Raw genomic sequence first — 15,207 nt, 5'->3', positions numbered from 1 at the left:
AAGGTCACAATTCAATTTACATTCACTTTTTTGAGAGATAATATTAATATAGTATTATGAAGTCAGAGACACTGAACTAATTTGTTCATGAGATGATATATTTCCAAATTAACAATAATTAAATAGTGAATATGACTTTCATACAATTGTACCACAAATGTTAAGCACCCTGTGTGAAATAACATTTTACCCATAACATATTTTCCCTCCATTCTTCCATTCAAATCACACTAACCTTGTCCTAAAGTTTGTAGGATGAGGATGTCCATCATATAAGGATAAGTAGTCATATTCTTCTTCTAGAGCAAATGACTGAAAAACAATTTGTATTCTATTTCGTTCTTCTGCTATTATTACCCATGTACAGTTTGCACCATTTGGATATCCATATGGAAAACCAGGGCTTTCTATAGTGCCATTAAGTCCTTTTAAAGTTCCACCACATGTATAAATAAATCCTGCAACAAAAGACAAATAAACAGATATTAATATTATATAAAGCACAAACAATTCAGGAGATAGATAATTTTGAAAAAGCCTTTTGTTTTTCCAAGACCTATGTTACCATAATTTTGTAAATGGCAAGAGCTAGGTGAATTACCTAATTTTATTTTTTTAAAAGATAAGACATAACAAACAAAATATTAGAAAATTTGCCATTTATCATGCATCTTGTGGCTAGTAATTATAAACCAGTCAATGAAGTAAAATTCTCCACACATCATTATCCATTTCATGATCCAACAGACAAAGTCTTGAACATGATACCTTCCCTGAAGTAGTTTCCAGTCTAATTTTAGAAAACTATAAACAACGTTAAAAATTTAATGATTTTAGCATGCATTTTGGGTCTTAAAAATTAACTCCACTTTGGGGTGCCTGGGTGGCTCAGTCGGTTGAGCGGCCGACTTCGGCTCAGGTCACGATCTCACAGTCCGTGAGTTCGAGCCCCGCGTCGGGCTCTGTGCTGACAGCTCGGAGCCTGGAGCCTGTTTCGGATTCTGTGTCTCCCTCTCTCTGACCCTCCCCCGTTCGTGCTCTTTCTCTGTCTCAAAAACAAATAAACGTTAAAAAAAAATTAACTTCACTTTTTCTTGGTGTAGCATGCTAAGTTTTTTTTTTTTTAATGTTTATTTATTTTTGCGAGAGAGAGATTGGAAGAGGGGCAGAGAAGTGGGGGGCAAAGGATCTTCAGCGGGCTTTGTGCTAACAGAGAGCCTGATGTGGGGCTTGAACTCAGGAACCGCAGTATCATGATTTGAGCCAAAGTTGGACACTTGATCAACTGAGCCACCCAGGTGCCCCAGCATGCTTTTTTCTGTCCATATCTCTAGCATGTAGTCAGTGTGCCTTAGGAAAATCCTTCCCACCCTTGTACCAGGAAGATAAATGGTTCAGATCTAAAAAAAACACTTTATGTAATCATTCAATCTTTGACCAGCATAGCTGGCTCAAGTTTAAACACAATCCTTAGCTAACCGTATCTGAGTGAAACCTAATGTTGGGGAGAAAATATATTGAAAATTTGAATCCTGGGCAACAGACAGCAGCCATCTTAAAAACTTCTATAATTCTATAGGAGTTCTAATTTTATGGAAGATATAAATTTTTGACAACTTGACTCTTGGAGACACCTAGAAAACTGAATATGTTTCTCAAGAAATTATGAATATGTACTAGTCTGTAGTCATATTGGGTAATGTTTAACTCTAAAATTTATACAATGCTAGCACAAGATGGCCCCAGAATGAATCTAGACTAGTCTTCAGTCGATTAAAGCTTGGATCCATGGTTGCAGAAGTTCTGATAAGAATTCTTTGCTTTGATGTCATTTCCAAATCTGTGGGTTGTACATGAAGCTTATGTGCCATGAAGCTGTAAGTCCAAGACACTGAGCTAATTTGGGGGAGAGAACACTGTAGTACCCAAAGTGTATGTATTTGGAACTGTATATAGAAATACAGGAAATTTGGGGCTCCTCTCTCTGAGAAGGAAAGAGTATATGATATACAGGTCTGGATATTTTTGAAAAATAAGAGGAAACACGCATGAAAGATAGGAAGCCAGAGTTGTAGATTGTGGCAGACAGGGACTGATTTGGGATGGTGTACATTCATTCCTCACTTTTTTTTCTCTTGAGTTTTTTTTAATGTTTACTTATTTATTTTGAGAGAGAAAGAGTCAGCAGGGGAGGGGCGGAAAAAGGGAGACAGAGAATGCCAAATAGGCTCTGTGCTGTCAGAACAGAGCAACATGGGGCTGAAAACCACAAACCATGAGATCATGAGATGATCCGAAATCAAGAGTTAAACATTCAGTCGACTGAGCCACCTAGGCACCCCGTTCCTCAGTCTTTTCACAAGTGCACCTTGCTTTTGCTAGGGGATCTACTTCTGTACCAAACAAGTACGCTTTAGAGTAGCTGGTTCTACTGACTTCTAGTGGTGAGGCTCAGGGAGGGATTAATCAGTATAACTCTATCCTCCTACCCGTATTTACTTCAGGAATCTACTCTGATTATCTCCATTCATGGCTAAGTCTTAAACCTGGAATATTCAGTATTGATACAAAGTACTGTTCTTGGGATTTTTTTTTTGACTTTTAAAAGAAGTTGGATAAGGTAGAGGTTTTTAAAAAATCAGTATTTGTGTGTATACATATATTTTTGCTCATGCACCAAAAGTCAAATAGGGCATTTTATGATTTTCAAAAACAAACAAAAAAAAAAAAAAAAAAAAGGAGAAAGGTCCCTTCTAAATTGCTTCTTGCAGAGCAATTACTTTGAAGCCTTAGGTTAATTAGCTATCACCCATTTCTATTAGTTTTCTGCCTGAACAGCTTCCAATTTGAACTTCATAACTAAATGCAAGCATGAATCCCTTTAGCTACAATCTGATCTATGGGCTGTTTTATATATTCTCAAGCCCCATAACCCTGATGGTTTTAGAAAAAGGACATATGTCCTGAAATAACATGCTCAGCTTTGTCCACTAATTTTCCAAGTCCCTGCTGATTCATACATTTCAGTTCCTTTCCTTTCCTTTTCTTGAGGCAAATTAAGAATTACACCTATTTTTAATTTTTATCTGTGTTCTTCATTTTATTTTTATTTTTGTTTCTACGTTTGATTAAACACCACATGATTCAGAATAATGAAGTGCATTTCCCAACAATATGTTTATAATTTCCACCCTCCCCCCCCCCCAAATCAGCTTAGTGTGTATCTTTCTAGACCATTTCTGGGCAAATGCAGATATATGCATATTTCTATGCCATATATATATAACAAATTGAGTCAGTCATATTCTGCATAATTTTCTGAATCTTTTTGTTTATATCTATACAGTATCACTTATAATCTTCTGGAATATAAGTATACTTATATTGTATACGTGTATACTTCTACAATCTTTCTTAATGATGACATAGCTATATGGCATATGGTATGCCTGTACTTTAATGTATTTAATGTATCTCTTATTGGCGGCTTTAGTCTTTGTGGTTTCAAAGGCACAAAGAACAACTTTGGATGCATATCCTAGTGCACATGTGTGATATATACTTAAGATAGAATTCCAGAAATGGGAGTGCTGGATTTTAAATTTAGGTAGACGCATCCAAACTATCCTCCATGAATGTGAAAATTTCTACTGCTATCACCAGGTTATGAAGTATTTTCAACTTCTAGCTTCAATTTTGGCAACACTAGATTTTTTACAAGGCAAAAAAAAAATTATCTTATTATTTTATTTGCATTTCTTCTGGTAACTATATATCAAATATCTTGTTCTTTGCTTCTCATTCATTCATAATTCTTTTATTAATTACCTTTCCATATCCTTCACTTATTTTTAATGGATACTGTACTATTTTTAGTTGTATTTTAGGATACAATTGCTTAGCTCTCTGGTTATTCATTGGTAATCCATATTTGCCTTTCATACATACATTTCTAAATGAAATTACTTTGATTATTCATTATAGCTCGTTGCTCTCATAATTTCACAACTCCTTTTTGCTGTTTATAGTACATGTGAAGCTTTGATGATATTTCTTCAACTTCTGCTCATCTATTCATCGTGTATGTCATGCCTTAGGGATAAAATGATTAAAAGGACATTATTCTAGCCTGTCTTCAAGGAACGGACAAACTGCAACATGAGACAGCATGGAAATGCAGATCATTATTATTATAGAATATGGTAAGTGCTATGTTTGGGATAAGAACTTACTGCTGTGAGAATATATGGAAACAAAACTTAATCTAGATAATTCAGTACATGTTTATGGAAAACCCATCTCAAAAATTGACATTGCAACATTCTATAGATTCAGTCTTCAACAGATTCTGAATGCCTTATGTTGTATTTTTCACACCTTAACTTTCCACTTAAAGAGTCAGTTTATACTTGAAAAATAACTAAAATTTACATGATTTGGGTCACATAGTCAGCAAGAATTTGGTTAAGAATACAGATTTTTGAGCATCTTTTCATATATCTGGTGGCCATCTGGATGTCTTCTTTAGAAAAATGTGTATTCATGTCTTCTGCCCATTTCTTCACTGGATTATTTGTTTTTTGGGTGTTGAGTTTGGGAAATTTTTTATATTTTGGATACTAACCCTTTATCTGATATGTCATTTGTAAATATCTTTTCCCACTCAGTTGGTTGCCTTTTAGTTTTGTTGATTGTTTCCTTTGCAATGCAGAAGTTTTTATCTTGATGAGGTACCAATAGTTGATTCTTGCTTTTATTTTCCTTGCCTTTGGAGACAGGCCGAGCAAGAAATTGCTGCTGCTGAGGTCTAAGAGGTTGTTGCCTGTTTTCTCCTCTAGGGTTTTGATGGTTTCCTGTCTCACGTTTAGGTCTTTCATCCATTTTGAGTTTATTTGAGAAGGGCACTTGGGATGAGCACTGGGTGTTATATGTAAGCAATGAATCACGGGAATCTACCCCCCAAACCAAGAGCACGCTGTATACACTGTATGTTAGCCAACTTGATGATAAATTATATTTTAAAAAAAGAATACATATTTTTAAACTGTTCACCTGTTATTCTTTCATGTTCATACTTTACCTTTTTTGTACAGATAGAAACTATAATAATTCTACAGTATTTTATAATATTTTAAAATTTATTTTGTTTTCTTTTATGCCAACCAAGATCTGTGGCATTACAAGAAACACACTTGTGTTTACCTTTCATTTTTTTCCACACTTGTGTTTATCTACTGCAATTGGGCTCTTGTGCCCAATTATATTGAATGACTTTTTTTTTATCACCTAGAGTTCACAATTTTGACACACAGCATTTGTATGATAAAGCTTGTAAAGTAAAGAACTTAATGGTAGCAATTAACCTTTTTTTATTATGATAAGTAACACATAATATGAAGTCTATCCTCTTATCAATTTTGAAGTGTACAGTATTGCTAACTGCAGCACAATGCTGTACAACAAGCAGATCTCTAGAACTTTTTCGTCTTGCATGAATGAAACACTATACCCAGTGAAAAATAAATCTTAATTTACCCATCTTTACACCATGCTACTTTCTTCTGCAGGAATTGGACTATTTAAGATACCTCACATAAGTAGATATATGCAGTATGTGCCCTTCTGTGACTAAACTATTTCACTTAAAGTGTCCTCAAGGTTCATCCATGTTGTAGTGTATGACAGGATTTCCTTATTTTTTTTTAAGCTGATTTCCATGGTAAATACATACCTCATTTTCTGTATCCATGTACCCTTCAATGGAAATTCAGATTGTTTCCATTTCTTGGCTACCATGAATAAAGTTGCAATGAATATAGGAGTGCAAATATCTCTTTGAGATCCTGATTTTAATTATTCTGGATAAATACCAGAATTGGGATGGTTGGATTATATTGTAGTTCTATTTTGATTTTTTGAATTCTATTTTTTTTCAACGTTTATTTATTTTTGGGACAGAGAGAGACAGAGCATGAACGGGGGGAGGGGCAGAGAGAGAGGGAGACACAGAATCGGAAACAGGCTCCAGGCTCTGAGCCATCAGCCCAGAGCCTGACGCGGGGCTCGAACTCACGGACTGCGAGATCGTGACCTGGCTGAAGTCGGACGCTTAACCGACTGCGCCACCCAGGCGCCCCTTGAATTCTATTTTTAATTCTATTTTAAACATTAAAAATTTTAATACTGTCTTACTTAGTACCTGCCCCACTACCAGTAAATATTTCATATCAGGTGAAGTGTGTGAGTGTGTGTGTGTGTGTGTGTGTGTGTGTGTGTGTGTGTGTGTGTATGCGTTTATGCATGGCTGGGTGGGTAGCTGTGTGTGTTTAAGTAATGAGTGAATTCTAAGTTGTCAAATCCATGTATGTGGAGTTGTTCATAGTATGCCCTTATTCTCCTTTTGATGTCGGTATGGTCTGTAGTATATCCCCTCTTGTATTCCTAATATTAATTCGTGTTTTTTTCTCATGTTTTCTTTGTCAGTCTTGCCAGTGCTTTGCCAATTCCATTGATCTTTTCAAAGAACCAGAATTTTGTTTCATTGATTTGTTTTTTCTCTATTACTTTCTCTACTCTGTTTTCAAATTTTCACCTTTCATTTTATTATTTACTTTCTTCCATTTGTTTTTAATTTAGCTTTTTTCTTTTTCTTTGTTGTTAACATGGGAGTATATATTAAGTTGAGACTTATCTCTTTTCCAAATGCATGCCTTTGATAGTATGTTTCTCAGTACTACCTTAGCTGTATCTCACACATTTTGATATGTCTGTATTTTCATTTTTTTTCAGTTTAATGCATTTTTAAATTTCCTTTGAATTTTCCTTTTCAAGCCATGGCTATTATAGACATACATTGTTTAGTTTTCAAATGTTTGGGGATTTTCTGTAAAGTTTGATAGTGATTTCTAGTTTGACTCCATTGTGATCAGAGAACATACTCTAGATGATTTTAGTTCAAATTTGTTTAAGTTTTATTGCCCAGGATATAATCTACCTTAATATATGTTCCTTGGATATTTGAAAAAAAAATGTGTATTCCATTGTTGTGAATAGAACCTTGTCTAAGTGTTGATTACATCTCATTAGTGTATACTTTTGAGTTCTTTCCTACCCTTGCTAACTTTCACCCACAGGCAAGGTGTCCTTTTTCTCTAGCTGCCTACAAGACCTGTCTTCAGTTTAATTATAATGTACACGGTATGAATTTCTTTGTGCCTATCCAGTTAGGAGTTTACTTAGCTTTTTAACCTGTAGGTGTATGTCTCTTTCCAAATTTGGGAAATTTTTAGTCATTATTTCCTTAAAGTATTTCCTTAGCCCTATTCTCTCTCCTTTCATGACTCCAGTGACACATGCCAGATCCTTTATTTTATTCCCACAGGTCCTTGGTACTCTGTTTATTTTTAGTTTTTTTAGTCTACTTTCCTTCTGTTGTTTAGCTTAGGTAAATTTTTTCTACTTCGGTTTCTTGTTTTGTTGTTGTTGTTTTGTTTGTTTTTTTCTCTGTTCCCTCCATTCTCTGAGCCTACCCATTGATCTTTTCTTTTCGGTTACTGTACTTTTTTGTGTGTGACATTTTTTTTGACTCTTCTTTTTATGTTTTATTTCTTTGTTGAGACTTTTATTTACTGACACTTAAATTTTTTATGTTTTAACTATTTGCATTGTTTGTTGAAATTTTTTATCGTGGCTTTATTTTTTTCAGCGTATTTATTTATTTTGAGAGAAACAGAGACAGTGTGAGTGGGGGAGGGGCAGATAGAATCTGAAGCAGCCTCTGCACTGCCAACGCAGAGCCTGAAGTGGGACTCCAACCAAGGAACCAACTGTGAGGTAATGACCTGAGCTGAAACAAAGAGTCAGATGCTTAACTCACTGAGCCACCCAGGTGCCCCTTATTGTGACTGCTTTAAAATATTTGTCAGATAATTCTAAAATCTCTGTCATGTGGTGTTGGTATTCATTGCTTTTTTTCATTCAGTATGAGATCTTGTTGGCTTTTGGAAAATAAAAGATTTTTTTTCTTGCAACCTGGATAATTTCATTTATGTTATGAGATTCTGATTCTTATTTAAATCTTCTCTTTAACTGGCTTCTTCTGAGACTGTCCCAGCTAGGAAAGTGCTTGTGGGTAGTATCTCAGTACAATCTGCTGGAAAGAGAAATCTATTTTCTGATCTGCCCATTAATAACTAAGGGAGTAGTTGTAGTAGAAATACGTGATGCTGAACTTCCTTACCTACCCTAGTCCTCCCCTTTACCTCCCCTTTACCTGCACCACCCCAGCAGGAAGCAGTGAAGAACCCTGTTCTATGAGGTGGGTGTGGAAATCCAAATCCTTTAATATCAAGGTCAAGCCATTACAGAGAGGATCCCTTTATTCAATTGTTCTCTCTCTTTCTAAACTCTGTGATTATCATTTTATTCTTCCACATGTACTTCCTTTCACTGTTTTCTCTTGGAAGGTGTATAATATATGACACATGTTCAAATGAATTAGGAGATCTAAAGAACCAACTTTTTTTTTAGATACAACAAAGGACAACAATAGATGTAACAAATATTAAAAATGTGTTCAACTGGCAAGACCACATCATTTTCATGGCTGCACAATATTCCTGTGTGAGTGTGTGTGTGTGTGTGTGTATCTTACTTTTCCATAGGTTGCTTCCATAACTTGGTTATTGCAGATAATGCTGCAATAAATGTAGGGGTGGATAAGAATTAGTGTTTTGGTTTTCTTTGAGTAAATTCCAGTTGTGGAATTACTGGATCATACAGTGTTTCTATTTTTAAAATTTTGAGTAATCTCCATACTGTTTTCCACAGTGGCTGTATCAATTTACATTCTCAGCAACAGTGCACAAGGGTTCCCTTTTCGCCATATCCTTACCAACACTTGTTATTTCTTGTCTCTCTCTCTCTTTCTCTCTTTGTTTTTTAAGCCATTCTGACAGGTGTAAGATGATATCTCATTGAGGTGGTTTTGATTTTCATTCCCCCGATGATGAGTGACGTTGAGCATCTTTTCATGTGTCTGTTGGCCATCTGGTTGTCTTACTTGGAAAAATGTCTATTCAGGTCCTCTGCCCATTTTTAAATCAGATTATTTTTTGGTGCTAAATTGCTTAAGTCCTTTACATTTTTTGGATATTAATCTCTTATTGGATATATCATTTGCAAATATCTTCTCCCACTCAGTACATGGCCTTTTTGTTTTGTTGATGTTTTCCTCTACTGTGCAGAAGATTTTTATATTCATGTAGTCCCAATAGTTTATTTTTGCTTTTGTTTCCCTTGCCTTAGGAAATGTGTAGAAAAATGTTGCTGCAGCTAATGTCAGAGAAATTACTGCCTGTGTTTCCTTGTAAGATTTTTATACTTTCAAGTCTTACACTTAGGTGTTTAATCCATTTTGAGTTTATTTTTGTGAATGTGGTTAGAAAGTGGTCCAGATTCTTTTTTTTTTTTTTTTTTTGCATGTAGCTGTCCAGTTTTCCTAGAGTTTCCCAGTTTATTGAAGAGACTGTCTTTTCTCCAAAGGAGGTATATTCTTGCCTCCTTTGTCATAAATTAGTTGACAGTATAAGTGTGGGTTTGTTGTTTGACACTCTATTCTGTTCCATTGATCTATGTGTTTATTTTTGTGCCTAATCTATTTTGTGTCTAATCTATTTTGATTAGAGCTTTGTAATGTATCTTTAAATCTCGAATTGTGATACCTCCAGCTTTGTTTTTCTTTCTCAAGGTTTCTTTGGCTATTTGGGATCTTTTGTGGTTCCATACAAATTTTAGTATTATTTGTTCTAGTTCTATGAAAAAATGCTATTGGCATTTTGATATGGAATTCTTTGAATCTGTAGATTGCTTTGGTTAGTATAGACATTTTAAAATATCCATTCTTTCAATCTGTGAGCATGGAATATCTTTCCCGTCATTTGTGTCATCTTCAATTTCTTTCATTAATATTTTATGGCTTTCATAGTACAGGTCTTTCATTTCCCTGGATAAGTTTATTCCTAGGTATTGTATTCTTTTTGATGCAATTGTAAATAAAATTGTTTTCTTAATTTCTCTTTGTGCTACTTTATTATTAGTTTATAGAAACACTACTGATTTCTGGGTATGAATTTTGTGTCCTGCAATTTCACTGAATTCATTTATTACTTCAATAGTTTTTTGGTGGAGTCTTTAGGGTTTTCCATGTACACCATGTCATCTACAAATAGTGACACCTAGAGGGTATTATGCTAAGTGAAATAAATCAGACTGAGAAAGACAAACACCATAGTATTTCACTCATGTGAGGAATCTAAAAACCACAATAAATGAATAAACAAACAAAAAAGTAGAATCAGGCCTGTAAATACAGAGAACAAATTGACGGTTCCCAGAAGGGAGGGGGTTGAGGGATGGGCAAAATGGGTGGAGTGGGAGATAGAGTCTTCCAGTTATAGACTAAATAAATAATAACTAAACAGCTTAATAATAAAAGGTACTACCTAGGGAATATAGTCAATGTTATTGTAATAGCAACATATGGTGACAAATGGTAGCTGCACTTGTGGTGAGCGTTAGCATAACATATAGAGAAGTTGAATTATGTTGTACACATGAAACTAATATAACACTATGTGCCAGCTATATTCAAAAAATTAAAAATAAATAAAATTCATATTATTGAAAAGTATATTTAATTATAGTAAAAATAATTTTATTTTAAGTTATATGATTATTTGGGCACCTGGGTGGCTCAGTCAGTTGTGTCTGCCTTTGGCTTAGGTTATGATTTCACAGTTCATGGGTTCGAGCCCTGCATTGGGCTCTGTGCTGACAGCTCAGAGCCTTGGAGCCTGCTTCGGATTCTGTGTCTCCCTCTCTCTCTGCCCTTCCCCCACTTGTGCTCGCTCGCTCTCTCTCTCTCTCTCTCTCTCTCTGTCTCTCTCAAAAATAAACAAAATTTTAGGTTATATGATTATCAACCATTGATACAGCTTTTTGGTTTGGGTAGTGTCTATGCAATATTATTACAGTAGAGATACGAAAGTTTGAAAGATTTATTAAAAAATTGGGGCGCCTGGGTGGCGCAGTCGGTTAAGCGTCCGACTTCAGCCAGGTCACGATCTCACGCTCCGTGAGTTCGAGCCCCGCGTCAGGCTCTGGGCTGATGGCTCAGAGCCTGGAGCCTGCTTCCGATTCTGTGTCTCCCTCTCTCTCTCTGCCCCTCCCCCGTTCATGCTCTGTCTCTCTCTGTCCCAAAAAATAAATAAACGTTGAAAAAAAAATTTTTTTTTAAAAAATTAAAAATTTGCAACCTGTTTTATTTCTCTACAATATCACTGTATTTTTATTATACATTCTCTAAAATATGAATTTATTGAGATTTTCTTGTCTGTATCTGTCTCTTCAATTAAACTTTAAAATGTAATTTATACTTTCATTGAAAATTCCAGTTTTTCAGGGAGTCTTAGATTCTGAAGCTAGACATCCTGATTTCACAGTTTAGCATCCCTTTTGTGCAAATTACTTAATCTTATTGTGTGTCAGTTTCTTTTAATCATAAAGTGGGATAATGAGGAATTGTTTTAGAGATTAAGCATGTTAACAACTGCAAATATCTTTAAAACATATTTTAAGCATAGTGAATATTATGTGTTAGTACTTCTTTTCTTCTTTTCCTCTTCCTCTTATTTATTACTACAATTATCATCTTTAGTCATGATGCTCCATTACATAATTTAACTATTAAAACACATGAAAAAAATTTATTATTTTCAGAGTAGGAGGACAGCTTTTATCTCAGAACATCAAATGTTAATGCTGAAATGTCTGGCTCTCTTAAAGGAAGAAAATATAACCTGTTATTGGTAAATTTCTTTGTAGACTTGTAATGGATGAGTATTCTTCATTTATTGGGTGAATGTATGCCAATTGTGTCAAATTTTTAATTGTTACTGAAATCTCTATTACTCTCATGAATTTACTTTCTGTTTTTAGCCTCTATTTTGCTTTTTTCCCCATGTATTTGGGCAGTAAATTATTAGATAAATAAATATAGTTAAAATGATAATGTGATCCCAGTGCATTTACCTGTCTACCATTATGAAATGATTTTCTCTAGACCCACCAATGGTCGTGTCACAAAGTCTACTTCATCTAACATTAGTATGGATGCATTCAGTTATTTATACATTAGTGTCTACACTTACAATTATTACAGTATTACAGTCTAGGTGGATTTCTTATAAATAGCATTTAGGGTTTGAGTTTTTTAAACGTATGTGATTGTCTTTACTTCTAAATGGGAGTCATTATTTTTTTAATTCACTATAATTATTTATGTGTTTGTTTTCTGTTTGTTCCATCTTTTATTATTTGTCCCTTTTATTCTCCTTTTGCCTTCTTTTATATTAATGAAGTATTTCTATTATTTTTTCTCTGTATTAGCTCAATTTTATATTGTTAGCAGTAACCCTAGAGAACATAATATGTATCCTTAATTATTAGAGTACATTATAAATTAGTACCCTTATCACTTTCTTATCACAATGCAAGGACAATAGAACATTATAACTCCCCCCATCCCTTGATATTTTCACTATTATTTTTGTAGACTTTAATTATACATATATTATAAACACCCAAAAGACAATTTTAGGGTCTTAATCAGTCAACATTCATTTACATTTACTTACATATTTACTTTTTTTTCATCATTTCAGTCTTTTCTTCTAGGTTTATTTTTCTTTTACATGAATAATTTTCTGCAGTATTTATGTATGTATGTATGTATTTAAAAGTTAATTTGTTTTTGAGAGAGAGAGAGAGTGAAAGGGAGGGTCAGAGAGAGAGAGAGCGAGTGAGAGAGAGAGAGAGAGACAATCCCAAGAAGGCCCCACGCTGTCAGCATGGAACCTGAGGCAGGGCTTGAACCTATGAATCCTGAGATCATGACCGGAGCTGAAACTAAGAGCCAATTGGTTAACCTACTGAACCGCCAGGCGCCCTTCCAGTATTAACTTAATTCTAGAAACAAATAGTTTTTGTGTGCTTGACTTATTTTTGAGTTTTATCTATTTTTTTTTAAATCGTTTTTGATGAGACATTTGGTGTAATACAAGCTATTCCACCAGAGTTAGGAGTAGAAGTTGTTTTCTGATGCTTTACCATTAATTATAACTTATTCGTCTTTATTCTCTGTCACACAACTACTGTGTCAACATCCTTTCAACCAACATGATTTTTCATTCTAAATCCCAATGTCAAAACTATATTACAATAATCAACTGTTTTGTTTGGGCAAAAACAAATTACAGTGTTGTTCAGGCAACAAATCACAGTTTTGTTTGGACAAAAACAATTTTGTTTGGACAGAAACAACAGAGAAATCAATAGTTTAAGGTACTATTCATGGAACATGGACTAGGTGCCAAACACTATAGTGGCATTAGATTTTCACAAAAACTTTATAACAGTGTTTCACGTCTTAAGCTTTAGAAGCTAATGGTAAAAATAGACATAAATAAATAATTTACAAACATATATGATAAGTACTATAAAAGGAGTCCTTGGAAAGCTATCTAAAATTTAGGGAACAGGGAAAATAAAGAAATATTCAAATCTAAGTCAGTTTTTTAATGAATCAAACTTGTTATTTGACATTTCATTTTATTTTAGATTTTTGCTAATACCAGATAAATATATACTTTAAGTTTAAGGTAAAGTATGAGATTCTCCAAGGCATAGTTTCTAAAGTGTATCAATCACCAGTATGTTGTAGATGGCGGTTACATTCCATATTTTGCTGTTCAAAATATCCAATTATGTACATATCCAAAATACCCATTCATTTGATTCTTGACGGTAAGAAAGAAATATGTAATTTTGCTTTCCTGTGTCCTTTGGACTTTTATATTGTAACATCCATGTGTTCGTTTGTCCAGTTAGTATGGGATTATCTAGAGTATCACCATTTTCCATAATAATGGAACTATCAGACTTGTGAAGTAGCCAAAATATTTCCAGTAGTATTTGAAAGATTCTAAAGGAAAAACATCAAGAAGAAAAATGGGATAAATGAATCAGTGATAAAAGAACATTTAGAGACAGAATATGCCTCTTGAAATTAGATGTAAGCAATGAAGGAAACTGTATTAATCAGGCAAATGAAATTGTCTTAGACAAATATTATCAGGTTTCATGTAAACATTAGCCTGTAATGTCAAAGTGTGGAAATCGATGGTCTGTTGCTTCCTAGCTTCAGTACATGACTGATGCATTTTCAAAAGCAAAGAGTTACTACTGTAAGTGAATATTCCCACTGAAAATCATGAAAACTGAATTATTTCTAAATCATCATGTGGGCTTCTAAAGAGTTCATCAGGACATTATTTTAAAGTTAAGGTCAGGAAAAAATTCCAATGAAATTATAATATAAATGACTTTTAAATTGATCTGATTAGCACAAAAATATTGAAGAGCAAGGATAACTTTAGTTATCAAGCATTATAGTCAGATAAGATATCATGTTAAGATTATTAGTATTGTCAGTTTAAGCTTTCAGAAACTGGGCTTTATTAGACATTGGCCACAGATGTCACATTCTACCTCTAAAGGTATATGCATTATACCTTTTTTTCTTTGGACTGAAGGAAAGTTTAAAAAAATAGTCCATTAATATGATGCTTTTCATCATATTTTCCTGTTACTAATACCTTAATTGTCTTATGAACTTTAGCCACTAAAATGGATATTAATTATAAGTAATTATATCCTATGAATCATATGTTCTCTCAACTTAATGCATTTTGGAACAATTCCAATGCGTTGAATAATCCAAAAACTTCATAAAGACCCGTTCTCTCCACATTGTTCCATAAATCTTCTGATTACATTTTAATATTGACTTTTAGTTTATATGATTCCTTTCCTCCTTAAGTGAAATGTCTCTCACATCATTCATCTCGCTATCTTTATTGCCTTTCACACTCAGTACTGTTAAGAAAGTAAACTTTGGATTTACAGATAATTGGCCTTTATCACTTAACAGCTATGTGATCTTGTGGAATTTAGTCTTTCTGAGACTCAATGTCCTGTCCTATAAATTAAGAATGATAGTAATACCCAGCTTAGAGAATTCCTGTGAGGATTAGCAGTAGTACATATGTAACCACCAGAAAATTAGAAAAGATGACTATTGTTTCACCT

At 34.0% G+C, this 15,207-nt stretch overlaps 1 protein-coding gene across 1 annotated transcript in view; it reads right to left on the bottom strand.

The window, feature by feature from the left end:
• Nucleotides 1–15,207, bottom strand: part of CSMD3 (CUB and Sushi multiple domains 3) — a 1,276,067-nt gene that overhangs the window by 1,130,731 nt on the left and 130,129 nt on the right. The window contains 1 exon segment of the mRNA XM_030304305.1: nt 236–458. Coding sequence (XP_030160165.1) covers nt 236–458 — 223 coding nt within the window.

This window comes from Lynx canadensis, chromosome F2 (assembly GCF_007474595.2).
Source record: "Lynx canadensis isolate LIC74 chromosome F2, mLynCan4.pri.v2, whole genome shotgun sequence".
NCBI lineage: Eukaryota > Metazoa > Chordata > Mammalia > Carnivora > Felidae > Lynx > Lynx canadensis.
Note: the sequence above shows the minus strand (reverse complement) of the source record. Positions and strands in the feature narration are given on the sequence as shown.